The 27,143-nt window shown below is 53.6% G+C and overlaps 1 protein-coding gene across 3 annotated transcripts in view; it reads right to left on the reverse strand.

The window, feature by feature from the left end:
• The window catches only part of SDK2 (sidekick cell adhesion molecule 2), a 264,077-nt gene extending 237,455 nt beyond the window's left edge, over positions 1-26,622 (reverse strand). For all 3 annotated transcript variants that reach the window (XM_060290211.1, XM_030838094.2, XM_030838093.2), the window contains exon 1: positions 26,182-26,622. In XM_060290211.1, the coding sequence (XP_060146194.1) occupies positions 26,182-26,245 (64 nt within the window). In that variant the 5' untranslated portion in view covers positions 26,246-26,622. The remainder of the gene's footprint in view (positions 1-26,181) is intronic.
• Between the last annotated feature and the right edge of the window lie 521 nt (positions 26,623-27,143).

Raw genomic sequence — 27,143 nt, forward strand, 5'->3', positions numbered from 1 at the left:
CAGGGACCACAAAACACGTCAAAGTAGGCATCGTGCAAAGACAGTTCATAGAGGTCTTGACTATCGTATGAATCTGCCTGGCCCGGGGTAGGTGCTCTGTAAGTTATCAGCCACCTCTATTGTTGTCATTATTCTTGTTCTCATTTTTAGCTCCCCAGCTCCCAGTACCGTGCCTGGCCCACAGTGAGTGCGTGCTCGATAAACGTTAAAACAGGTGACTCGATCGTGTGCGATTCTATTCAGGGTCTTAGAAAAGGTACAGCAAGAACACAACTTGAAAAATCACTGCTTTGAACACTCTCCGTTGTAAATGATGAATTTGAGGCCCCAGAAGTAAAGGGACTTGTTTGAGGCCCCCCGAGTAGGTCTCCGGCTGAGCTGAGCCTGGAACCAGATGCGCATCCTGCCAACGCACTGCCCACTGCCCGAGGCCCTCCCCACTGCAAGCTGGAGTTCACTCCAGGCTATACACTCCCGAAGGCAAAGGAAGTCTGCACTGGTGTCTTTGTAGAACCCAGTTCTTTGCATAACGCTTAGAGGACATGGGGTTAGGGGCTGAGGCAGACCCACTGTGTGTGCTACTGGCCAAAGGAAGAGGAAACACACACATCTGCCCAAGCTCTGTTCCTTTCTCCATCCCCAGTCTCGTTCTGACCACTACACGTGGTCCCAGGGCCTGAGTGGTCGTTGTGGGGATTGGTCTAGAATAAAGCTCACAGGGTGGGGATGCCCAGGATGGGGGGCGTGGGAAGACAGGGTAGTGGGCAAGGTGGTCAGGCTGCCCCTCAGAAGCTATGTTTCTGGGCCACGGTCATGTGGAATAAGCAAGCATACACGTACACATACAAACACACACGTGCGCGTGCACAAACACACGCACACAGGCATTCACCTACCCACATACACACGTGCACACACATGCATGCACCCATATACCTAGGCACACATATACACACACCCAGACAGTGCACACACACATACACACTTTTTCCCCCTGCATCCCGGCTCGCCAGGCTGCACAGAGCAGGGACACAGTCCAGTTTGTGGAAACAGTTCCGCCTCTTTCCCAGGATGCCGTGAAGGGATCAGAAAGGCTATTCCTTTGCAAACTGGCCTCAGGACATTGCAAAACCCAGTGCTTGGCTGCCCCAGCCTTCCCAGGGCCCCTTCCCCTCCCCACGCAGCCCCTCCTCGGGCAGCCCCTCCTCTCCTGAGCTGGGCAAATTCCTCTATCCCCTGCCCCACACTCCAACCAGCCCTAGCTCTGAACAGCACGTGCAGACACCCGCTCAGGAGGGGAAAAGCAGGCCAGCCACCGTGACTTCATTCCACTTGGGCAGCCTGACCAACTGCCTCTAGGGCCACTGGCTGTAAGTTTTTGCGCTGGGAATCTGTCTTTGTTTTGTTTCATTCTCGGGGCTGAATTACCACGTGGCAGCAGATTCTTTTTCTGGAGTGACGGAGCCTTAGTCCCGGGTGTTTGCGGCTGGGAAAAATGAACGTTCCAAGACGGTACAAAAGAAGGAAGATAAGAAACGAACGAGCCTTGGAGTACAGCTACTTTCTGCAGAAAAATTATGAGTCACCAGGCTGTCAAGGCACTTTCTCCCTTAGCCCAGCACTTAAAAAGGTGCCTGAGAGATGGAAGGGGGGAGGGGAGCAGTGGTCTGCTCAGTGGAGTTGCAGGCCCTGCGTGGTTTCCTTCCAGGTCTCCGCTGGATGGGCTGCCTGGGGAAGGGGTCAGATTCCAGGGCGCCAGGCAGAGGGGCCCCTTCTCAAGTGGGGACAGCTGAGCCTGGACGGGGCGGGCGGGGCAGGCTGAGAAGCGTGCTCTCCTCGGAAGAGTGGAGAGCAAGGAGTGGGATATGAGGCCAAGGGTCTTCACAGGCCCACCCAGCACACGGGAGGCGCCGGACAAATAGTTACTGAAGGAGGGAAGGAAGGAAAGAAAGGCCGGGGCAGTGAACACACTTGTGGGCGGCGGTGGGGAGGGTAAGAGAGCTGCCCTCCACCTAGTGAGGGAGGTATAGAGGGCTGCCGGGGGGAGGGGAAGGGGCCCAGGGGTTCCTTTTAGCAGCAGCAAGAAGAACCCACATCACCTTTCTGATTCTAGACCTCGGAGCTGCTGGAGGGGCCTTTCTCAGGGAAAGAGTCCCCCCATCTCTTTGGGTCTGAACACAGTCTCGCTCTAAGGCAAGTGGATGAATCTGGAGACGCCCCCCCCGGCCCCCCCCCCCCTTTCTGGTCCCTGGCTCTGGTTTCGAACTCCAGGCAACGTGGGGAGAGAGGTGGCAGGGGGGGTAGTGCCGCCCAGAGACCTCGTCCGCCTGGCTGCAGAGGGTTCTCCCCGTGCAGTTTAACCAGTAGCATCCCCCGGGATACAGAGCTTCAGGGGGACGGGGGTCCCTGCTGTTTACACGGTTCTCCTGAATGCTTCACCATCCCTGCCAATATAACCCCCTCTCCTGGTAAATTAACTGGCTCTTCTGAAATCATAAATAATTAGTGAGTCCAGCCAGATGCCACTTAACAGTTTGTGTTTTCAAAGCACTTTATAGCCCATTAACTAAAGAATTCTAGAGGCATCTCCAGAAGCAAAGGATAATGTGAGAAGGAGGTTGAAAAGACCTCTCTGGAAGTCATCTCCTCCAGCCCCCTGCCCCTGGGCAGCGCTGTACCAAAGACACAAAACATACACACAATCCCCCTTTTAAGACGGAAATACCCAAGACAGAACAGAACAAAGTAAAACAAGTCATAACCAGGGCAAGCTGCTCTCAGATGAATTCACCACCAGACGGAGCCCAGCCTGCCAGGAGCCCCGTGGAATGTAGTGGGTCAGAGGGGAAAGCCCGTTAAGGAACCGGGGGTGGTTAATTTAATCCAAGGTAAACCGGAGAGACCTTGATCCAATAAGCAGGTTTCCTCACCTGTAAGCAGGGAAAACGGTAATTTTCTAAGCAAGACCCGTTCATTAGTCTGCAAATGACACAGTTCGGATACTTAGGAATGTCCCTCTTAATTAGCCCCCCTGCCTTGGCCCAGCAACATGTAAAGTTTTGCTTCTGGCTTGGGGTATAAATGGCCATTCACGCCAATTTGCCTCTCCCTGTGGAAAGGGAGGGCTCCAGGTCTGTGTTGATTCTTGTATAATTTGCCCAAACGGGATCTTCCTGGGGGGGCAGCAATTGGCCAACCCCGGAGGGCAGCAGAGCCAGAGGGAAACGTCACTCCTCTACCTTGGCTAGAGCCACAAACACTTTACTTTTCAATGAGGAGCTACTGGAAGCCTACCGTGTGCCCAGCACAGTACTGAGAAGTGAAAAAAAAAAAAAAAAAAAAGGAGGAAAAGAGTGAAAAAAGGAGGAGACTTCAGCTCTGTCCTAGGAACACAAGGGCATTTCTCTCTGGAATCTCCATCCACTTAGAGCCCAGGAATGATACAGGAGGAAAGCATCCCCCAGCATCCCCCTCCCCGCACCGCCATATTCGTGGTTCAGGGGAACACGGGCCAAGCAAGAAGTCTTCTCCAGGGAGAAAGTACCTGGGCAGGGAACTTCCCATCCCATCGCTTCTGCTATCCTCACTAAAAACATTCTCACTTAAACGCCAAGGAAAGCAATGGAAGGAGGAAGGGGAGAGTCAAGAGGAGATGCTGCTCCTGGCTCAGCCCAGTAAACTCCTGCCAGAGCAAGCAACCCACAGTTAACAGCCCACAGACTCTGGACAGGGTACAAAGAAGCAACAACCTGAAGGCACTGGACAGTGAACCAAAGCAGCAGCTTCTGGACAGGACTTGAAGACGCCCACGGCACAAGGTGAGTTTCCTGTTTTTATGGCCCCCCCCCCGCTTTCTGTGGCTTTGTTGCTGTTTTATTTTTAAATTTTATTGAAGTTTAGTTGATTTACAATGGTGTGTTTAATTTCTGCTGGACAGCAAAGTGACTCAGTTATCCATATATACATTCTTTTCTCTTATAGTCTATCACAGGATATTGAATACAGTTCCCTGTGCTCTACAGTAGGACCTTGTTGTTTATCCATCCTATATATAGTAGTTTGCATCTGTTAATCCCAAACTCCCAGTCCTTCCCTTCCCCACCTCCCTCCCCCTTGGCGACCACAAGTCTGTTCTCTAGGTCTGTAAGTCTGTTTTTGTTTCACAGATATGTTCATTTGTGTCGTATTTTAGATTCCACATATAAGTGATATAATATGGTATTTGTCTTTCTCTTTCTGACTTATTTCGCTTAGTATGATAGTCTCTAGGTCAATCCATGTTGCTGCAAATGGAATTATTTCATTGTTTTTAATGGCTGGGTAATATTCCATTGTGTGTGTATATATATATATATATATATATACACCACATCTTCTTTATTCCATATGGCTTTTAACTTGAGGGCTGGCTGAAGTCAGCACAGCACAGAGAGCTAATCTCTCAACAGAACAAAGCTACAGTCATCAAAACAGTGTGGTACCACCAGAAGGACAGACACAGAGACCAATGGAATACAACTGAGAGGCAAGAATTAGACCCATATATCTATGGCCCACTGATTTTTGACAAGGTTGTCAAGAACACACAATGGGGAAAAATTGTCTCTTCAACAAATGCTGCCAGGACAACTGGATCTTCATATGCAAAACAATGAAGATGAACCCCTACATCATACCACCTATAAAAATTAATACAAAATGGATCAATGACCTAGATATAAGAACCAAACCATAAAACTCTTAGGGAAAAAACACAGAGTTAAATCTTCATGACTTTGGATTTAGCAATGGATTCTCAGATATGACAGCAAAGGAAAAAATAGTGAAGGTGGACTTCATCAAAATTAAAATCTTTTGTGCATCAAAGGGCATTATCGAGAAAGTGGAAATGCAATCTACAGAATGGGAGAAAATATTTACAACTCATATATCTGACGACGGTCTAGTGTCCAGAATATATAAAGAACTCTTACCACGCAACAACAAAAAGATGAGCAACATGATTAAAAAAATGAACAAAGGACTTGAAGAGACATTTCTCCAGAAAAGATATACAAATGGCCAACAAGCAGGTAAAAAGATGGTCGTCATTGTTACTCATCAGGGAAATGCAAAATCAAAGCCACAACGAGGTGCCACTTCACTAAGATACTTTAACAAATGAATTAAACAAGTGAATTAATTAATTCAAAGATAATTGCTGGTGAAGAATGTGAAGAAATTGGAACTCTGGTACATTACTGGTGAGAAATGTAAAATGGTTCAGGAACTGTGGAAAACAGTGTGTCAGTTCCTGAAAAGGTGAAGCACAGAATTACCGTATGATTCAGCAATTCCACTCCTAGGTATACACCCCAAAGAACTGAGAACAGATACCCAAACAAATGCAGATACACACAGGTTCACAGAAGCACTAGTCACAACAGCCAAAAGGTGGAAAGGGCCCACGTGTCCATCAACAAATGAATGGATATGGGACTTCCCTGGTAGCGCAGTGGTTAAGAATCCACCTGCCAATGCAGGGGACATGGGTTCGAGCCCTGGTCTGGGAAGATCCCACATGCCGCGGAGCAACTAAGCCCGTGCGCCACAACTACTGAGACTGTGCTCTAGAGCCCACGAGCCACAACTACTGAGCCCGTGCGCCACAACTACTGTGACTGTGCTCTAGAGCCCATGAGCCACAGCTACTGAGCCCGTGTGCCACAACTACCGAAGCCTGTGCACCTAGAGCCCATGCTCCACAACAAAGAGAAGCCACCGCAATGAGAAGCCCACAAACCGCAATGAAGAGTAGCCCCTGCTCACTGCAACTAGAGAAAGCCCGCGCACAGCAACAAAGACCCAATGCAGCCAAAAAGTAAAAAAATAAATAAGTAAATTAAAAAAACACACGAATGGGGCTTCCCTGGTGGCGCAGTGGTTGAGAGTCCGCCTGCCGATGCAGGGGACACGGGTTCGTGCCCCAGTCTGGGAAGATCCCACATGCCGCGAGGCGGCTGGGCCCGTGAGCCATGGCCGCTGAGCCTGCACGTCCGGAGCCTGTACTCCACAACGGGAGAGGCCACAACAGTGAGAGGCCCGCGTACCACAAAAAACAAAAAACAAAAAAAACCACACACGAATGGATAAACAAATTGTGGAATATACACGCAGTGGAATATTATTCAGACATAAAAAAAGAACAAAGTACTGAGACATGCTACAACATGGATGAACTTCAAAAACGTCACGCCCCATGAAAGAAGCCAGACACGAAAGGTCACATATGGTATGGCTCCGTTTACATGAAATATCTGGAATAAGTAGATCCGTAGATATGGACTGCAGATGGGTCGTTTTCATCATTCCCTTTCGGGCTGATGAAAATCTTTTGAAACTAGATAGAAGTGGTGGCTGTCCAACATTATGAATGTACTAAAGTGAACACTGTTCACTTTAAAATGGTTAATTTTATGTCATGTGAACTTTAACATAATAATAGTAATAATAATAATAATAAAACTCCAGTAGAAAACTCAGAGTCTTTCTGCCTGAAGAAGTAGAGAATATGGGGCAACCACAGCCACTGGAAAAGTGAGGGGTGAATACTGGAAAGGAGAGAGCCAAAGGGAGAAACACCAAATTCTGTATCTAGTCTCTACCCAAATCTCTGGCTGACCCTCTAACCATGCAAGCTCAGGGCAGACTGGAAGTAACCCAGCTGAAGATAAAAGAACTGAGCTGAGATTTGAGCTAACTGTTCCAAGAGACAGCATTTGCAGTTTGATTCAACTCAGTGAATTCCCACTAAAACAGAAATAAAATCAATACTCTTTGAAGAAATATAACAGAATTCAGGTTCTCCGTAACATACCAGTCACAATGCCCAGGATACCTTCCAAAGTTACTCCACATGCAACGGATCAGGAAAATATGAAATATTCCCCAGGTTAAAGACAACCAATGGAGAATGACCCTGAAATGAAGATGCTGCAGTCAGCTGGCACCGACTGTACAGCAGCTCTTCTAACTACACTCAGTGAGATAAACGACAATATGCTCTTAATGAAAGAAAAGACAATACATCTTTAGCAAGCTAGAAAAAAATACATATGATCTATAGAGCCATACGGAAATTTTAGAACTGAAAACTAAAGTGTGTGAAATTTTGAAATTCAGTAGATGGGCTTAACCACAGAATGCAGAAAACAGAGGAAATAGTGAACTGGAAAATATACCTATAGAAACTATTTAATCTGAAGAACAGAGAGAAAAAAATTTAAAAAGTTAACAGAGCCTTAGGGACCTGTGGGGCAGTATCAATGCATCTGATATAGGTGACAGTAAAGTTCCAGAAGGAGAGGAAAGAGAGAATGGGGCACAGAAAATATTTGAAGAAATAATGGCTGACATCTCCCCAAATTTCTGGTGAAAGACAAAGTCCTTCCTGATTCCCCAGGGGAAGGCATCTCTCCCCCACTGGATTACTGCTTCCTATTTCAACTTATTTAACAAATACTCATGTAGGGTTAACTATATGGCAGAAGCTCTTCTAAGACATAATAAGCTTTAATTCTCAAGAAGCAAGTACTACCATCCCCAACTTACAGATGGGGAAACTGAAGTTCAGAGAGGCTAGGTTGCTTGTCCACAGCCACAGAGGCAGTGTGGCCCCAGGGTGCTAGCTCTTATCCACGACCTTAGTTGGTTGAGTCAAGAAGTAGGGAATATCGCACTCGGTCCAGAGCCCTGAGTGGGCGGGAGGAGGCCTTCCCATCCCCCTCCAGGCCCCCCAGGGCTTGAATGGGAAGAGAGACTGGGGAACTGAGACTGCACCCCAACCTCGTTAAGTTCCCTCTTTGCAAAAGTGGGATGGGCAGGGAGGGTATCACAGATCTAGCCTAACGCCGCCCTGGGGACTCGGACCCCATCGGGTCAACTCCACTGCACCCCACGCCCTCTCAGACCCTGACACACTCAGCTCCCTCCTGCCTGTGGGTCCGGCTGGGCTGCTCTGTGCTTTTCTCCCTGATATTTAATGGGTCCACACTGTTTGGGGAACTGCACTTAAATAAGTGATGAGTTCTCACAAGTGCGCTCCTGTGCTTGTCCCCTGGAGAATTTTCCATTTTGTTTATTTAAAGGGGTGATTCCTTTTCATGGTCCTGAATCAAAGATGGCACTGCAGAGAGACCAGTAACAAAGCAGAGCCTCTGGGTTGTTTTTCCAGGAGGAGGAATGGGGGAGGACAGCTCAGGGCCCACACTCCCTCCTCCCAGTCGGGGCTGGGGCTGGGAAGAGGGCTGTCCTCAGCAAAGAGAAATGGGATTCAACAGACCGGGTTTAGGCAACCACTAGCCCCTCCAAACCACTCCATGAAAGCTGACGGCACCGACAGCACATAGTTTAGGAGGGCTTCTGCCCTCTTAAAATGTATCTTAAGATAGCAACAGCAGCAAACGAACTCCAGTGTTTCCCAAACTTTAATGTACATACACATCACCTAAGGATCTTCAGACGCAGATTCTGATTCATCAGCTGTGGGGATGAGCCCGAGAGTCTGCATTTCTAGCAAACCCTGAGTGGTGCCGGTGCTGCAAGCACCGCTCTCAGCCACTCAAAGCACTGGTGCATCCCAAAGCCCCGAATTCACCTGGCTGATGCCTGGGGAAGACACAACCTTAACAATGGTGGTAGCGGGACTGCTGTGAATAGTCACCGGTATTTACTGAGCATCTACTATGTGCCAGATGCGCCATGCCACCGCCGACTGTAGGAGGAGAATCTATCCGATGTTGCTGAAGGATCTTCCTGATTTCCCTCAGAGAGCCAGCCGGTCACAGGGAAGGAGGAAGCTGGATGCAGGAGGATGAACGTTTTCTGAGCAAAGCATATTGGTGCCCCATTCGACAGATGGGATAACGGAGGCTGGGAGGGCCTCTTATTGAGGTCCTACAGCTAGCAAGCAGCAGGGCCCGGATTCCAGCCGAGGTTGCGCTCTGGCTTCGAAGACACAGGCGTTTTGTACACGGCTTCTCATGGGATGAGGCGACAGGCAGTGCATTCCAGGCAGGACCAGACAAGCAGGCCCCCCAGACACGGGGCTGAATTCCAGATCCTTCCCCTCCATTCACGATTCACTGGACAAAACTGGCGCACTTCACGGAGAAGTGTCTACACTTGCTCACCCTTCTGCCTCCTCTTCTCTTACCCCGAGAGCCTGAGACAGGAGAACGCCTTGCCTTCTCAGCCCAAGGACAGGTGGGGGGGGGGGCCCAGGGACGACGGCAGGAGGAAAACAGGATCCTGGATGGGTCAACTCTCTGCTTTTACAGACCAGGAAACGGAGGCCAGGAGAGGGGAGGGGAATCCCTGAAGGGTCTCACCAGTGGGCGGGGCTGGCCTCAGGGGCCGGACCCGCGCTCAGGGGTCCTGTTCTTAGTTTAATGTTTTGCTGTCACCACATTGAAATTCTTAGTAATTATCAAGAGGCCTGCGTTTTCATTTTGCACTGGGCCCTGCAGATTATTTTGCAGGTCCTGCCAGTGGGTTAGAGGTCTTGCTGGAGCTGGACCCTCTTTCGGAGCTGTCCCACTGGCGTCATCAACGAGCAGGACTGAGCTAGACAGAACTGCGTCCAATGGGCAGGCCAGCGCTGGCCCACACCTCCACACATGGAAACCTCTGGACAGTCAAGGCATGAGGAAGGACCTTCTGAGGGCCGGGGAGGTAACACCCCAGAATGGTGTCTCAGGGGGCGCCTAGAACAGACTCATGGGTTGGCCAAGGCTGGGGAGGGGTGGAGAGAGGCCAGCTGTCTTCTGGGCCTCGGCTTCTCCATGGAAACCACCAGCAACACCACCCAACACCCAAGGGCTGGGCGGATGCAGGGTGCTCAGCTGTGCCAGCCTGTCTCAGGGATTCGTGTAATTAGAGCCGAGCCCTCCACTGGGCTTTCGGGGTTGGCCACAGGGGAGGAGAGAGCCAAGTGGAGTTGATTCAGAAGCTCTGGCCCGGCCTGCAAGTCCCAGCTCAGAGGGGAGGCCTGGGGAGGAACCGAAGCCAGACATTCATTCCTCTGGGGCCACTGTCCCCCAGGAGACAGGTGTTGGCATCAGGCGGAGCTTCGGGAGGAATGCGGAGCCCGGGGCAGGACGGGGAGAGACTTCATCAGGCCCAGCATGTGCCAGGAAGATGGTGATGGGGGAGGGGAGAGTGTTCTAGAGCCCTGGAGGCAAACCCAGGGGTCTGAGCCTGGGGAGCCTGGTCCATGGTGGGTCCCCAGAGTTTTCTGATGCACACATGAGTTTGGAGAGGGCAGCATTCAGTCCACTGGGGCGGCCTCTTAACCCTGCAGCCCTTCTCCATGGTGGCCTTCCTGGGCCCAGTTGACAGAGTTAAGTGCTGGCTGGGGCCCAGGATCCCAGGGGAATCTCCACGATGTTGGCCAATCCATGAGCACCGCCAAGATGAGCATCTTAAATTTTCTGGATCGATTCTATTGGCCCGTTCTGTGGTTGAGACAATGGTCGGATCCAAACGAAGGGGGTTGCTGTGAGGGTAAAATGCATTAATACATGCAGGACCCTCAGGACGGAACCTGGCGGGGGGTAGGGCAGCATTATATAAATCATGGCCGTTATCCAATTTCAGGGATTCCAAATGCATTTTTACATCTCTGTAGTCAGAACGTATCTTACTGCAGATGAAATGGCCGCATTTTTTTCTTTCTCAGTGGCACATAAAATAATGATGTGTCTTACAAGTGATGTCTTAGGTTCAACCAAATACGGGATGATGACAATGGTGACTGTACATCTCGACTGCGTTTTTTCAGCGATGGCTCCTTCCGTAGGAGTTGAGGTCTGGGGTGCTCCAGTGTCCTGTTCCATGTGGAAACAGGCCTGGAGACCCCAGGTTGCTGGAGAGGGCTGGAGCCTGGGGTCCCCAGGGGCAGGGGTTGCTCTCGGGGGCAATGAACACAAAGTCACGGGCAGAGGCTGCGACAGGCTGGCAGAGTCCTTGGCAGGTGGGTCAGGAGCACGGTGGGCACGGGGTGAGCCCTCAGTTCCTTAATCCGTACAGTGGGGAAAGTATGCTGCCGCACAGGCTTGTCCAGAGGACCAGACAATCTGCGTCTGGTTCGTGGCAAAGGCTCGGTCTGTGGGACCTCTTGTTATCACGCCCTGACTCCAAAAGCTCATTGTCTGGGAGATAAGCTGCCTTGTGTGTCTGGGGCTGAGAGCGGGGGTAGCAGAGGGGAGCCTAGGCTGAACGTCTGGGCAGGGGGCTCTAAGAGCTGACTCTCAACCCCATAAAGGGCTATTCAAGCCCATCACACTCCAGGAGACCCTGCGGCTTATGGGAGGAAATGAGAGGCTGGCCCCTCTTCCAAATCCACACCTGTGGCTGATTCTTTTTTATATATATATAAGTTTATTCATTTTATTTATTTAGTTTTGGCTGCGTTGGGTCTTTGTTGCTATGCGCAGGCTTTCTCTAGTTGTGGCGAGCGGGGGCTGCTCTCCCTTGAGTGGGCTTCTCACTGCCGTGGCTTCTCTTGTTGCGGAGTGCGGGCTCTAGGCACGCAGGCTTCAGTAGTTGTGGCACATGGGCTTAGTTGCTCTGCGGCACGTAGGATCTTCCCGGACCAAGGCTCGAACCCGTGTCTCCTGCATTGGCGGGCGGATTCTTAACCACTGCGCCACCAGGGAAGTCCTGCGGCTGATTCTTGACCTCCCTCCCCCTCCACCTGGCAAAGACCCTGTCTGCTCCGTGGCTGTCTGCACCCAGACCCCCTGGACCCCAGCTGGCTGCAGCTCTCCCATGTCCCAATTCAGCTGCTGTGACCATCCCCGTAGCTCAGCTGGAGCTGAGAAAGAGGGTTCAGAGGAATGACAGTCCTGCCAGAGGCTGGCTTTTCAGCTAAGCTGAAAACCAAAATGCCAACACTTGCCACGGGATGGAGCCTGCAAGGGGCACCTGAAATCCGAAGCTCAGAAGCCCTGTGGCTTAGGGCACCTCATGGGGCCCCTCGGCCCCGCGTCCTCCTCTGTGAAATGGGCAGCCCTTTGTAATCTGACCCTAGTGGCTCTCTGAGTTGCCCTACAGTTCTAGCTCACCTACTGCCCCTTAGGGAGGAGGCTCCAGGACTCGGCTAGAGGAGGGGTCTGGGGAGGAAGACACACCCCGCAAATGCACGTGCTCATCACACGTGTGGACACACAGAGACAAGAGACACGGTGCTTTTGTTTCCTGCTCCCCTCCTGAAGCCTGCAGAGGTTCTATAGGCTGGTTGATGCCCAAGAGTGCACGTGCGGCTGGGCGTAAGCACCCAGGGTGGGGGGCACGGGAGGAAGCACAATCTGACCTCATTGGTGAAGCCACCACGAAGGCGGGCATCTGCTCCCCGTAAGTGCTGCTTAGCAACGCAAGGGATGAAAACAAAGGCCCCAGGCAGGGTCTCATCAGTGTAACAGGTCAAGAAAGAGAAATGAAAGGGATCCAGGTTGGAAAAGTAGTTCAGCTGTGCCTTTGGAGACAACCTGATCATCTGTGCAGAAAATCTGATGGACTCTACAGAAAAGCTACTAGAACCAATCACTGAGCTGAGTCAAAATCCGCTGTGTTCCTATATCCTGCAGACAAACCACTGAAAGTCGAAATTTAAAAGAGCATTTACAGTGGCATCAAAAATCTGAAATATTTAGGGATAAATCTGACAAACGATGTACAAAACATATACTGTGAAACCCCCAACGTGTTGCTGAGAAGAAATCAAAGAACTAAAGAATGGGGCGACAGCCCATGTTCACGGGCCGGAGGACTCGATGCGGTCAGATATCGACACCCTTCAACTTGATCTGTATTATCAATGCAATTCAAAAGTCCCAGCAGGGTGTTTTTTGAATGAATGAATGAATGAATGAATGTTTTGACTGTGTTGGGTCTTTGCTGCTGCGCGCGGGCTTTCTCTAGTTGCGGCGGGGGGGCTACTCTTCGTTGCGGTCTGCGGGCTTCTCACTGTGGCTGGCTTCTCTTGTTGCAGAGCACGGGCTCTAGGCACGCAGGCTTCAGTAGCTGCGGCACGTGGGCTCAGCAGTTGTGGCTCACGGGCTCTAGAGCGCAGGCTCAGTAGTTGTGGCGCACGGGCTTAGTTGCTCCGCGGCATGTGGGATCTTCCCAGACCAGGGCTCGAACCCGTGTCCCCTGCGTTGGCAGGCGGATTCTTAACCACTGCACCACCAGGGAAGCCCCCCCAGCAGGATTTCTAAAAATCCGATTCTAAAATTCATATGTCATATAAAGAAAAATATAAAATGCACATGGCAATGGAAAGGACCTAGAATAGCCAAAACAACTGTGAAAAAGAACAAAGTCAGAGAACTAACAGTACCTGCTTTCAAGGCTTATTACAAAGCAACAGTAACCATGACAACGTGCTATCGGAATAAAGACAGACAAATAGATAAATGAAGCACAACGGGGTCCAGAGGTAGACCCGCACCTATAGGGACAACTGATTTTCAACGAAGGTGAAGAGATAATTCAGTGGCGAAAAGAAAGTTTTCAAAAAATGAGGCTAGAACAACGGGATGTATTCATTGAAAAAGAAAGAAGGAAAAGAAAGGGGTGACCGAGGGCACAAGAAAACTTTTGGTGGTGATGAGTGTCATCAAGATTTTGGTGATGATTTAAGGTGTTATACGTGTGTCAAGAAAAATCCAGTTGTACCCTTTAAATAGGTACAGTTTATTACGTTAAAACAAAAACAAAGCCCCCAATGTTCCCTAAGGACGCTGGGGGCAGCTCCCATCCTAGAAGACCTCAGCTTCAAGGTCACCTCCTCCAGGAAGCCTCCGCCGCTGGGGCAGGATTCTCAGGTTACCCCTCTGCACCCCCCATCACCTGGTTCCCACCTGCAATAGCATCCTTCACCCTGTCCTCTACTACTGACCACATGCTTGATGCCCACACTTGACCATGAACAATCTGAGAGGCAGGACCTGCCTTAACCTGTGCTGGAGCCCAGGCCCTGTGTCTGGCACCCAGTAGGCGCTGAGAGAGCGCTCAAAGAGCAAAGAGGGGTTTTGTTATCCACGGACGCATTAGGGTTGCCTCGGCGCTTCTAGCAAAACCTGCTTCAGCCGGTGAGGACGTCACCCCCTGCCCTTCCCTTCCCAGGAAAGAGGCCTCTGGGCTGGGTTTTTTTTTTTCTTTCCCTTTTAAGGAAGGACTTTGGGAGCGAGAGCTTCTGATGATGAGAAAAGAAGAAGGAAGGGGAGGTGGTCCCTGCTTCCCACGTGCAGCACGTATTTCACGGGTCCTGCTAACGGAGCTTCACCACCGTCCTCTGCGGCGGGGAGCGGGCAGAGCCCATCGCAGCACAAGTGGCTCGTCATGGCCACCAGCGTGGCACCTCGGATTCTCAAACCTCTAGGCTCGTTCTTCTCAAAGCGTGGCCCCCGGACCAGCGGCAGCACATCACCTGGGAACCTGTTTACACACTCACACTCCTGGGCCCCGCCCCCAGACCAGATGCTCTGGGGGCGGGGCCCAGGAATCTGCATCCTAGCGAGCCCTTCAGGGAATCCGATGCAGGTTCAGGTGTGAGCCCCACCGCTCCGGGCCACCTTCTCACTTCCCGTAACGAGGCAGGTTACACCTGGCTCCAAGAATGTGCTCCCGAGGCCCCAGATGCAAAGGTACCCCTCCTTCGTTCGGACTCTCTTCAGTCCCCGGGTGTCCCAAGGCCTAGCACCACGAAGGGGCTGCTCCCTCGTCCCCAGCTGTGTGTCAGCATCTCAGAGGCAGCGGGTCCAGGGCCCCTGAGCTCTCACACAGCAGAGGCACAGGGGAAGCTGGAGTCAGAGGCCTGCTCCCCGCACCCTGGGGCTGGACATTCCAAGTTCCTGGAGAGACAATGGGTCCTAACATCGCAGGCAGGCGGCGTGGCAGGCAGGGGGGCGCAGACAATGGGCCTGTGTTTCTCCCCAGTACCTTCCTGCGGCTGCTCTCAGCCAGGGCCCCGTGAGGGAGGCTGAACCGTCAAGAGCACAGCGGTTCACCCAGCAGATCCCCACTGCCTCTGCCCAGGGCCCAGGCTGAGGCTGGGGCCCCCCATCACATCCTCCCTCCCTCCCTCCCTGGGGCCGAACAATGCTCCTTTTTCCCCCGAAGGCTTCCAGCATCTTCTAGGCTCTTCAGCCGCTAAGGCCCGGGAGAAAGCGGTTAGATGCCAACACTTCTCTCCTTCTCCCTGACGCCCTGGCCTCTGTCTTCCCGGGGCAGGGAGAATGGGCAGTGGACAGCGCCTGGCCTCTGTCTTCCCGAGGCAGGGAGAATGGGCAGTGGACAGCGCCTGGCCTCTGTCTTCCCGGGGCAGGGAGAATGGGCAGTGGACAGCGCTCTGCAGCCCCCGGAGCCGCAGCCAGGGGCACCTCCTCTCGCCCCGGCTGATTTCTCTTCATTAGTGCAAATCACATCAACGCTGACAGCGGCGTATTTATTACCGCCCTGACGACACCCAGTGATGCACAGCTCGGTAATGAGCTTGGGGCAGAGCTAATGAGGAACTCCCCCCGGGCCTCCCGGGCAGCTCCGGCCCCTCCATGGCCTGCCCGCCCACTCCCTGCCTACAGCCGCTCCCCCAGGGCAGGGAGTTCCAAACTGGGAGGTCAAGGGCCACCGGGCCGGGAGCTGCGCAAAGCCAGTGAGCATCCGCTCGAGTGGGGAGGCTTCAAGGTTGACCGAGCAGGAAGGCGTGAGTGCTGGGCACTGTCTCAGGGCAGAAGCACTGCCTCCAGTCCGGGGCAGAGAGGAACAAACAGCCGTGGCGGGGAAGGCTGGCTGCCCCGGGGGAGTCTGGGACGGCATGCATGCTCTGGGCTTTGCTTCCAGGAGCCCAAGAGCTTCAAGAGGAGTCGGGAGGGGGTGGCTGAAGTCGAACATTTAGTTAGCGCTGCAAGGGCCGGGCGTGGAGCTGCTGCTGGGATGCAGATTACGGTAAGGCCCTGCGTGGCTAGAGGATGGGCTTCTGGTCACCTCGGCTCTCCTGGAAGCCACCGAGGCGCGTCAGTGAGAAAGACCCCTGGGCGGGGGCACAGTTTCACAGAGCCTAGCGCCTCTTACTAGGGAGTCTTCAGGCCCTCACTCAGTGCCCCGCCCCCAGCTCTTTTTCAGTCACAGCTACAGTGGTAGAGTTGATGAAGTCTGATGCATTTGGTGGCATGTCCCGTGCAAATTAAAAGGGAAAGGAGGGAGGGCCCAGGGACAGGCCAGGGCACAGGCCCACTAATGGTATGGAAGCTAAGGGAATACCCAGCAAACGCCAACCATCTAAGCAGCAGGGTCCTCTAGGGACCTAGAAGGCACCAGACCACCCCGGCGGACGGTTAGAGTGGCCCGGGGTGGATTACATTTGGGACACAACTACTTTCCGAAGTGGATATGTTACAGAAACATTTAAATGCAAATGCTGGAAATATATGTGTGTAAAGCATCTTGGACTCTCACAGATGATGTGACCCAAGAGGTCACCTCATTCAAGTTTTTCAAAGTCAAGTTTTGCCCTGTATCCCGGGGGTTCAGGAAGCTTCAGGCCGCATGGTCAGGTCCCCCAGGGCACGTGTCCACCTCCTCCACTGCGAGAGCGCTTGGAAATGCTGTACTTACGCACCCACCTTTTCCCACGGAGGACATGGGGGCCAGGATGGACCCAGTGAGAATGGGGTGTGGCCTCTGAGGCCCACAAGCCTATTACCTTCTCTCTGATGTTACTATCACCCTACAGCACCCTGCTTTAAAGGGTTAACTTCATTAATGGCGAACAATAATTTATGTCTCATACCTCTCTCCTTGTTGATGAAGGGTTATTAATCTAAACTCAAGGAGTCTGTAGTTAAAGAAATCAGTCACACACACGAAAAGATAATTCAGAATCCACAAAGCCAAGTGCCAAAGGAGACATCTAGACCGTTGGCATCCCGACGGCTCGGAGGCATCTGGGAGGACGCGTTCCAGCCATGGGACCCAGGGGTGTGTGGGAGGATGGGGTGCAGAGGGGAGGCAGGAGGGAAAGGCGCGGATGGCTTGGGGGGGTGGGCAGTGAGCATGGTGGAGGATGAGAGTGGGGGGAGGGAGAGGTGAGATGGCAGCCGTGCACAGGGCCAGACTGGGGAGGGCTTGGCGGTGGTACCCAGTGGGGGAAGCCATGAGGGTAAAGGCTTATCAGTGGGGTGGGTAGGGGGAGATGCAAGGGGGCTCAGCACTCAGATGCTACCACTAAGACCCTGTGGGAGAGCAGACGGGGCATCTTGAAAGGGCTTTAGAGAGAGGAGAGGCCATTCCAGCCTACAGCCCGTGCCCTACCCCTGCACCCACCCAAGCTGGGGTAGAGCCTGTGGTCCAGTGCGACAGCTCCCAAATCCCCAAGCAGCATGGTCAGCCATTCCTGAATGGTGGAGGCTCTGACCAGACCAAAAGCAATGATCTAAGAGGCAGCTGACCTCCTCTCATTGTCTCTTTCTTACAAGGCAAGGGACCTTGGCAAGTTTCTTCATGTTTCTGAACTTCAATGCTAACAAGGTTAATACCAACACCTTCTGGCCAAAATCCTTCATAGGTTGGGGTGAAGAGACACATGAGATGTCTGTGAACGCTACCCTCAGAAATTTGAGTTTTTAGGAAAGGATCCAGTAAAAACATTCACCTCAAGGCCTGAACAGCTGATAATAGCTTAATATGTGGGTTCTCAGTGACGTATTTGCATTTTAAGCTGGAGGCAGGGAATGTCTCAACCAAATAAATAAATCCCTAATAATGGAAGTTTAGAGGATACCGGCAGGTCCGTGAAAGAGAAAGAGAGCAGTGGCATTTGGGGACAGGGCGCATGACAAATTGTAGGCCCAAAGCTGACCTCGCTTCGCTGACACCAAGATGACAACCATGACAATGATGGACACTTACTCCATGTTTGCTATACACTGAGCTCTGTCCTAAGAGCTTAGCATATCTCATTAAATCTTGTCACAACCCTGGGAGGTGAGGACGACTGTTATCTCCATTTTACAGATGGAAAAACTGTGGCACCGATAGGCTATGTAACTGATCTAAGGTCATCCAAGCAGTAAATGACGGGTAAATGAATTCAAGGAGTCGTGTATGTTTCAGGCCCCTTAGAGGCCTGTTCTGTCCCACCTGGACCCTCTGATGGTAGACGCTGGATTGGCCCTCGTAGTTCAAAGCAAGGAATGGGGCATCTGTACCAGATTCAGACCTGGCTCACATAATATGGGACAAGGCAGTTGTGCAGGAGTCACTGCTCAGACTTTAGGCAACACACCTCCCTCCCCATTTGCACATTTGCACCCCTGTGGAGGAGTCCAGGTGTGGGGCCCCCGGACCCTGAAGAGTCACTGTGTCCACCCCAGAAGCTGAACTCCCTGAATGGGCTGCATTACAGCCAATAATATTTCCTCCTTTCAGGATTAGCACATCATCAAAATTTCATCACCCCTGCAGGTCACTAATAGCTTCCTAAATGGCATCCAAGTTTAATGGCTGCTTTTCTCCACCCCATTCAGCTTAGAAGACTCCAGAGCTCGGTCACTGGCCAGCCAGCCATGAACGCCCCAGGTGACCCTCAGGAGACTCCCCAGACATCTCCAGGGAGGGGACAGGGGAAAGCAGTAGAGGAGGCATGGGAGGAAGGGGTTCCCCTCCTGACCGCTCATGTTCTGCCAGCTTAAGGCCCATTGAGGACACAACTGGGGCAGAGGCAAGAACCAGGAGGGTCAGGAGGGGAAAGAGAATGAATTCCCAGGGCGACTTCCAAACTCCACTGCCGCCCCTGGGCCACACAGCACAACAGGCTGGGCATCTCTCATCGGGAAGATATCAGTGAAGGATGTGGTGTAGGTGCAGGGCAGCGGGGGGCAGTGGAAAGATGCCCCATAGAGCCCTGGGTTCAAATCCTGACTTCTTTTATTATTATTATTATTGGGGTACAGTTGGTTTACAATATTGTGTTAGTTTCTACTGTACAGCAAAGTGAAGTCGTGTTCCCTGTGCTATATAGCGGGTTCTCATTAGTTATCTATTTTATACATATTAGTGTATATATGTGAATCCCTATCTCCCAATTCATCCCACCCCCTCCCTTCCCCCCTTGGTGTCCATACGTTTGTTCTCTACGTCTGTATCTTGAGTTCTGCCCTGTAAACCAGTTCATCTGCACCATTTTTCTAGATTCCACATGTATGTGTTAATATACGATATTTGTTTCTCTCTTTCTGACTTACTTCACCCTGTATGACATCTCTAGGTCCATCCACGTCTCTACAAATGACCCATTTCATTCCTTTTTATGGCTGAGTAATATCCCATTGTACATGTACCACACCTTCTTTACCCATTTGTCTGTCGATGGACATTTACGTTGCTTCCATGACCTGGCTATTGTACAAATCCTGACTTCCTAGCTGTGGGGCCTTGCGCAGGCAATGGCTCTGAGCCTCAGGTTACCCACACGTTGGAGGTGAAGGAGGTCAGAGGCGGGTAATGACTGTAATGCACTTGACACAAAGAACTGGGTGGCAATTGTGAGCTGGCTTCCCCTCTTTAGATGCCTAGCATGGGGAGAGGAGGCCAAATCTTTCTACACCGGGGAGGAAGCAAAAGAGAGTGAAGCAAGAGGAAGATACGGGGGAAATATGGAGAAAAGATAGCAGGGGGAAGAATCTGGAAACAAAATGCAACCTGAGACCCAATCTGAAGACCCTTTGGCGGGGCAAATACAGAAGCACAAATATAGTTACATTAGCTTATTAAGTGCTTCTGATATGTCAGGCTCCATGCCGAGTGCTCTGCTGGTGTCATCTCATTGACTTCTCCTTGTATTACAAACAAGCCAACGGGGCTTGAGCATATAAGTGATGGAATGCAAAGTAGCAGAGATTAACCCAAGCTGACAGAGCTGGAACCCAGGTTGGCCCAGTTCCAAGGCACTGGCCCCTCTACATGCCACTTCTCAACAGCTTAAGGGAAAAAAAACCCTCAGAAGGCAGGAAAGTAAGAGCACAGACAGGGAGGGGAATGCTTTAGGGACGGCCCTGTCTTGGGTGAAGTGATTCTCTGTAAGAAATGTTCTTCTGGAGACCACAGTATCATCTCTGCAGTTATTAGGAATGCTCGACATCACCAGTGCGCGTCGAGATGCTCTTTTTACAGCACACAGAAGACTGCACTTCCCAGCTCCCTTGCCAGGGAAGGACCACTGGGTGGGGCCACGTGATCAGCTCTGGCCAATGGGCTGCCAGGGGAAGTGAGCCGGGCTAGAGTATTTAATTGTAAATGCATGTCTTCCCCTCTCATGTATTTCAAAAGGTGCCTCCGCGCCTGGATGGGGGCATTACCTAAACCCCCTACCAGTCCTCCCAACTTCCTCCCCAGCGAAAGATGGGGCTCAGCTGATAGAGATTCAGCAAGGACGCAACCCAGAGGCCCTACTGCTAGAGGCAGCTTCACCTGCAGGGCCAGAGGTGAGAAGGCTGGCAACAGGGGCGCGGAAGTCTGAGCAAGGGCTCCTGGTTCAGCAGAAACACTATCCTGGATTGACATGTACACACTGCTATACTTTAAATGGAGAACCAACAGGGACCTACTATACAGCACAGGGAACTCTATTCAATATTATCAATGTGTAACAACCTAAATGGGAAAAGAATTTGAAAAAGAATCGATACATGTATATGTGGAACTGAATCACTTTGCTGTACACCTGAAACTAATGCAACATTGTTAACCAACTCTACTCCAATGTAAAATAAAAAGTTAAAACAAATAAACACTGTTCCACGGAAGCCCAGGCTGGAGGGCAGGGCTCCCATCTCCGAGGGGCTTGGCCGCTCGTCGCAGTGGAGGCTCCACGGCACGGCGCGTAAGTGATGTGCAGAGGGGCCCGTGAGAGTGGGCGAGCGGCTGGAGAGGAGCTGGAGAAGCAGGTAGAGACCAGATGACAGAGGGCTTTACGCCGTAGGTAAGTGTTCACTTATTCACACATTCAGTGATGTATTCTTCGTTCACTAATTCATATTCGTTGAGCTCCTTCTATCTGCCAGGCACTCTCCTAGCAGCTGGGATACAGTAGGGGATAATATAAAGCCCCGCCCACATGAGAGAGACCAGCAGTAAACAAGCCAATATATGTCAGGTGGAGCTGAGGGCTGTGCAGAGAGGAAAGCAGGCTCAGGGATGGGTGCTTGGAGATGCCACGTTACAGGGTGTTTAGGGACGGATCAGGGACATCAGAGGAAAGGCCCGATTAACTAAGGACTGAGCTGTGCAGACATCTGGGAGGAGTGGTATACAAGACTTATTTTTAACTCCGTTTCCTCATTTTACAGATGAGGAAACTGGGCCTCAGCTCCCGGTGGCTCAGTGATAGAGGAAGGCCAGGACCAGGCTGGAAGCCATCTCCATTGCCATGTTGGCACCTCCAGTATCGGCAGGAGAGGGGCCTCAGTGGGGCTCCCGGGCTCAGAGAGGGGCTTTCTGGACCAGACACCTGGCTCGGGGAGTCTGATGAGACAAGCTGTGCAGCCCCTCCCTCCCCTCCCTCCAGGACCCTGAGCAGTCCCGGTGGGTCCCTGGCTCAGCATTACTCACTGGCCCCACCTTCTGTCCCCGGAGGACAGGAGTGGGTGGGAGGACGAGGAGTGGCGGGGTTGGTAGCGGGGATGTCTCAGCAACCGGCCTGTTTTCCTTTCCGTTACAGGCAGTGGGGCTGCTGCTGGCCCATTTGTTGCTATTGGCATCCCAAGGCCCCAAATTTATGATGACTAATTCCCACCGCTTCAGGCAGCTCCAGGGCTGTCTGCTGCAACAATGTGCTCCAGGCGGGCCAGGGTGGAAATCCCGCAGGCAGCACCCTAACACCCTGCATCAATTCCAACTCAGTGTCCTGACTCCCTGAGGGGCCAGGAGTCAGAGGGCAGGGAGGGCGAGGTTCCAGCCAATAAGAGGACTCCTTCACCCACAGCCAAATCCTAGGATAACCAGCCACAGGGGGGTTCAGCAACATAAAGCACGACTGTCTAACAACCAGCCTGTTTTGTGAGGTAGTGAGCCCCCCATCGCCAGGGGTATGCAAGCAGAGACCACATGGCCACTCGTCCCAGGCTTGTAGGCAGGGGACAGCCCTAGATGATTTTTCATGTTTCTTTCAAGTCAAATGTACTGATCATGTTAGTCCTCAGGACAGAGAACAAGCTCATTCTCTATTACCGTTTAGCTTACAGCCCAATTGTGTCCTGTGGTACAAGATCGAGTGCATACCAATATGCAGTTTAACACATTATTTTAAGGTCGGCCGTTCAGGCACTATTTAAACAGAAAACTGCTGTAAAGGACTTGGCCTCTTTCCCAGCCTCCCTTCCCTGACGGAACAAGGTTCCTGGCCCCTACTTTGGCCTTCCAGCAGAGGACATAAAGGAGAGGCGGTCGATAAATATTTGCCGAACAAATGTACGAAAGGGAGAGTTTCTGAGGCAGGTATCAGGCTGCCAGCATGATTTGGTCTCTGGGTGGGGGGGTCCTGAGTCTGTCCACCCCAGGCAGGGGTGATCTTCTGCGGCCAATACAAGCACCAAACGGTGTCACTCATCAATCCACAGCCAGAATGTTCCAGACTGCCCAGCTGAAGCCCTGGGGTGCACAGGGCGAGGGCGAGGGGTTTTTGGGGCCGAGAGCCACCTCTCTGGCCCTGGGAGAAGGGGAAGTAGGGAACAGGGACACCCCTGGGGCCGCCCTCGCATGGGGCGGGGGCTCTTGACACGTACCAGCTGAGCCGCAGGCAAGCACGCCAGTCGGCCTTGTGGTAATGAGTATGAAGCCCTGATCAATAAGTTATTTTTTGCTGTCAGTAATTAATTATTATAGCTTAGCCACAGCATTAAACTTTCATCCCACTCCCTTGAGTACTGTTTGGCGTTTATTGTGATCACCTCCCAGCAGTAAACTTTCTCCGTTTGGAGCCCTCGGGATCCTCCGGGGCTGGGCTTCCCAATCTCCGTTCAGGGTTTTCCCACTGCCTGGTTCCCTCAGCTCAGACTCCCCTCTGTTCCTCCCCCAGGCACCGTTCACTTGAAAGAAGCTTCTGGACCAGGTGGCTGGGCTCTGCCGCCCTCCTTCCAGCCTCCCAGCCTCCGAGAGATGTCCACCAGCAGTGGCACGTGAAACATCTTGCGAGGTGCTTGTTAAAATGCAGACACCCTCCAATCCGAATGCCTGGGGGTCTGGATCGGGACCGCCGGAGGGCCACTTTGGGTCATGGTGATGCGGCCACAGAAGGGAGTCAGAGAAGGGTCTTGGGTGAGGAAAAGGCATTCAAGGCCTTTTCAGTGGGTGCCCAGGAACCACTCCTCGTGGCCCCTTGGCTAATAGTGTACAAAGAATCATAATAACAACAAAAATAACAATTACCCTTTATTAAGCACCTTCTGCGTGCCAGGCACTTGCTAGGCACCCCCTGAATACCTGGTATCCTCATACGTGCTCTGCCCTCTTTACAACACCCTGCGCTTAGTTCGGGGAAAGAGTGGGAACCGTGTGACATCACATTTCAGGGGAAACGATCAAATGGTAGCTTTCAGTATAAACAGGTAGTGTTACCCAGGTTCTGCACCTGAAAAAAACTAGGTTGTGTGGATAAATCTGGCAGCCAATGTGAGGTTTGTCCCAAGAGAGGAAGACTGCTTGGTCCCTCACTCTGTATCATCATTATTAGAGAACGGGGCTCATGGGCTCAGAAGTGACACACAGTGCCAGTGGCTCTAACCACCCCAAAGGGTTAACGGCATCGCCTCAAACTCAAAAGCAAAGCCAATGGAGACAAAAGCAAAGGAGAGACTCCACTCTCTAACCCCAAAGCAGACGAGAAACAACCCCCTGGAACCCCATGCTTGACCCTGTTTCCCCGACACACAACGCAACAGTGCCCCCAGACCTGGGCCGAGACCAAGTTCCCATAATCCTCTGCATGGTTTGCCGCCCTGGAGACAAATGGAAGGAGAGTACCCGATGGATGCTGGAAAACACTCTCTCTGGAGCCAGAGAACACAACGGAGCAGCAGGGAACCTGGGCAGCCACACTCAAGCCCGCAGCAAACAAGAGAAGCGGGAGAGAGAGTGAATCAATCAAAGAGACCTTCACCACTTCTGACAGGGCGAGCCCCTCCCTCTGGAAGCACAAGGACATGAGGTGGCCTGGCCTGAACTTCAGCAGGACGGCCGCGTGGAATCTTGGACTTCGGTGGATGGGACAGGTGTGGAGGTGGGACATGGAAACGACTTGCTGACCCAGAAGGAAGGAACTTCAGGTGCCCTGGGAACTCCTTACAAGCCTGGTTTTGGATGGGACAAGAACTAACGAGCCACCTGCCCAGGGAAATCGTGGGGTTACTGGAGTCTGTGCAGTAATGAAATCAGAAGCAGCCAGATAGAGACGGACACCCCTCAGAGTCCTCCCAGTCGCCTGGCTTTCAGCTAGTGACCCCATGGACATCTCAGAACACGTCTGCGAGGTGCCCCAGGCCTAACCTGTTCTATTCTGCCAGCCTCACATTCCCCCTGGACCCTTAGAAGAAGGGCCCCGTCCCAGCAAGCCCACCCCACCTGCAGATGGTCCTAGTTCCAGGGAGAGAGGGGCTTAGAACTCACCTGGTCCCAGTCCAGACTCCCGCCCCCAGATCACCCAGCAGCCTTTGGCAAGTCACCTAATGCCCCTAGATCTCAGTTTTCCCATCTGTTAAATGGCTACTAGAATAAGACGACCTCTGAAGTCCCTGCCTCCTGGAAGATTTTATGATGATCATAAAAATAATAACTTTTATTATCTTACATTTACAGGGCCCCGTTACAAAATTTCTAAGTGCTTTAACGCAAATTACGTTGTAAAATCCTCCTCTCCACCCTGTGAGTGAGAGCTGATTATTTTTATCTGTTTGATCTTGCCTCTCTGGGATGCCTGACGCTGGGCTCACTGGAGTCCCTGCGACTCTGGGACTCCAGAGATGGGGTGGGGCCCTTTCGAGGTTGCAGCCTCCGCAGACCGGCGCCCCCTGGGTGGGTCCAGGCCCCCTCCCGAGCCTGGAAGAAGGAAGGCCAAGCCCTGGGAGTCCTGGAGCTCAGTCCAGGCTTCGTCTCCCGCTGCCCCCAGCAGGCGCCGCTCGGACACCGCTGGCACTGCTGTCTGGATCTACGAACACCGAAGGCAAGAAGGAGGCACGGGTGCAGCCGCCCTCCCCCGCTGGGACCTGCCCGAGGACTGGCGGTATGTCTGGGCATCCGCCCTCTGGAGGGAGGCAGGGCGGATCGATCACGCCTCCCCCTCCTTCCCAGCACTCCCACCCCAAACCCACCAGCCCTTCTCCACCCTGAGGCTGCGCCAGGCAGCTACAGGTCAGAGCGGCGGCGGCAGAGACACTGGAGCGGCCAGTGGAGCTGGAGGCAAAGGCGGGACGCTGAGTGTGTCTGGGGGCGGGGGGAGGGGAGGGGGGTGGGCGCGAGAGGAGAGGGCCTCAGACCTCGCCTCCGGCGAGCACCGCGAAGCACCCCCAGCCCCGGCGGCCGGCCAGGCAGCCAGGCGCGGGCTCCGAGACTTGGCCAGGCCCCGAGACTGCCCTCCCGGGGCGACCATCCAGGAACCCAGCGCTCTACTCTGGCTCCTTCCCGCCGCCCTCCCGCCCCACTGCCTCGCCCCGGGGCGGCCAGCGCGTGCCCAGCAGGGCCTTGCCCTTCCCCGCGGACACCGAGCGGGGACCCAGGAGCCCGGCCTGAGGAGCAGGGTGCAGCCGGGCGCTGAGCCCGGCACGGAACGGCGCGCCCCTCCCACACCAGCCCGAGGGCACCCACAGCCCGGGTGTGGGGGGGGGTAGCGACCCCCCCCGACTCCTCTTAGGCTCCACGAGCGACGCCTCCCAGCACGGACCCCCACCTTCCCTTATTCGGAAGTCACAAGTCTCAGCAAGACCGCTCCAGCCCCCCAAAGAGAGCCCCCAAACTCGGGGAAAGGGGCCTGAAACTCCCGGGAGAGGGCTCTGCCCAGGCCAAGCCCGGGGTCCCGCAGGCGACCGTGAGGCCAGCGAGCTCCCGCGCCCCTCCCCGCGCCCCTCCCGCGCCCCTTCCCCAGCCCCACTGTACCTTGGGCTCCGGCCGCGCGGATCTGGTGCAGGGCCAGCAGAGTCCAGATCAGTGGTCCCCACATGGCAACCAGCGTTTTCTTCGGGGGATTGGTCTTCCGAACAGTTTTATAATCCTGGTGAGGTCCGGTACCCCGTGGCTACGTCCCGGGAGGCTGTCTACGCGGCTCCGGCCCGGAGCGGTATCCGCCGGGGAGGGGAGACGCTGGCGACCCCAACCCTTCCTCCTCTTCTTTAGTACAAGTCCGATCCCCGCGGCGCTCCGGGAAGGCGAGGGGCGAGCAAAGAGGAGGATGAAGCCGCTCTCGGTCTCGGGGCACCACCCCGCTTGGCACCCCAACTCCGACTTCTTCTACCGGGCAAGGCGGCCTCACCGATCTGACCGGGTCGCGGGCCGGGCTCCGGAATAAAGCGACAACTTCAGGAAACTTCCTCCCGTGGCCACGTTGCCCGCCCCCTGCCCGCCCCCTGCCCGCCCCCTGGTTGGGTGCTCCGCGCGGACGCAGTCACCGCCGATCCGGGCGCCGGGCCCCCGGGGCCGCGCGAGAGGCGAGTGCGGCGGCAGATGCGGGTGCGGGGCTTCTTTCAGGGGCGCCGGGTTCGGGAGGCGCGGTAAGCGTAGCGGTCCGAATCTCCCTGGAGCTGAAGTTTTCTTCTCTCTAACTTTGCAGGCGGCATCTGGCGGGGCCGAACCACCTCTCTCGGCTCCACCGCCCCGGCGCCTAATCCGGGGACTCTCGGTCCCTCCAGGGGACGCCGGGCCCGGGCGCGCCCTCGGCTCCGCGCCCAGCGGGCTAGCAAAGTTTGCGGGTCCCGCGGCCCGGCGCGCCGCCCCGCGAGCCCATGTCCACTCCGGCTGCGGGGCGGCGGGGACGTCTGCTGGGCTCGGCGACCAGGGCTTGTCGCCGGCGCCCGGGCGCGGAGCCTCCTGCTGGCCCGAGGCTGGAGCCGGGCGGCTCTGCC

Source organism: Globicephala melas, chromosome 20, assembly GCF_963455315.2.
Source record: "Globicephala melas chromosome 20, mGloMel1.2, whole genome shotgun sequence".
Taxonomy (NCBI): Eukaryota; Metazoa; Chordata; class Mammalia; order Artiodactyla; family Delphinidae; genus Globicephala; species Globicephala melas.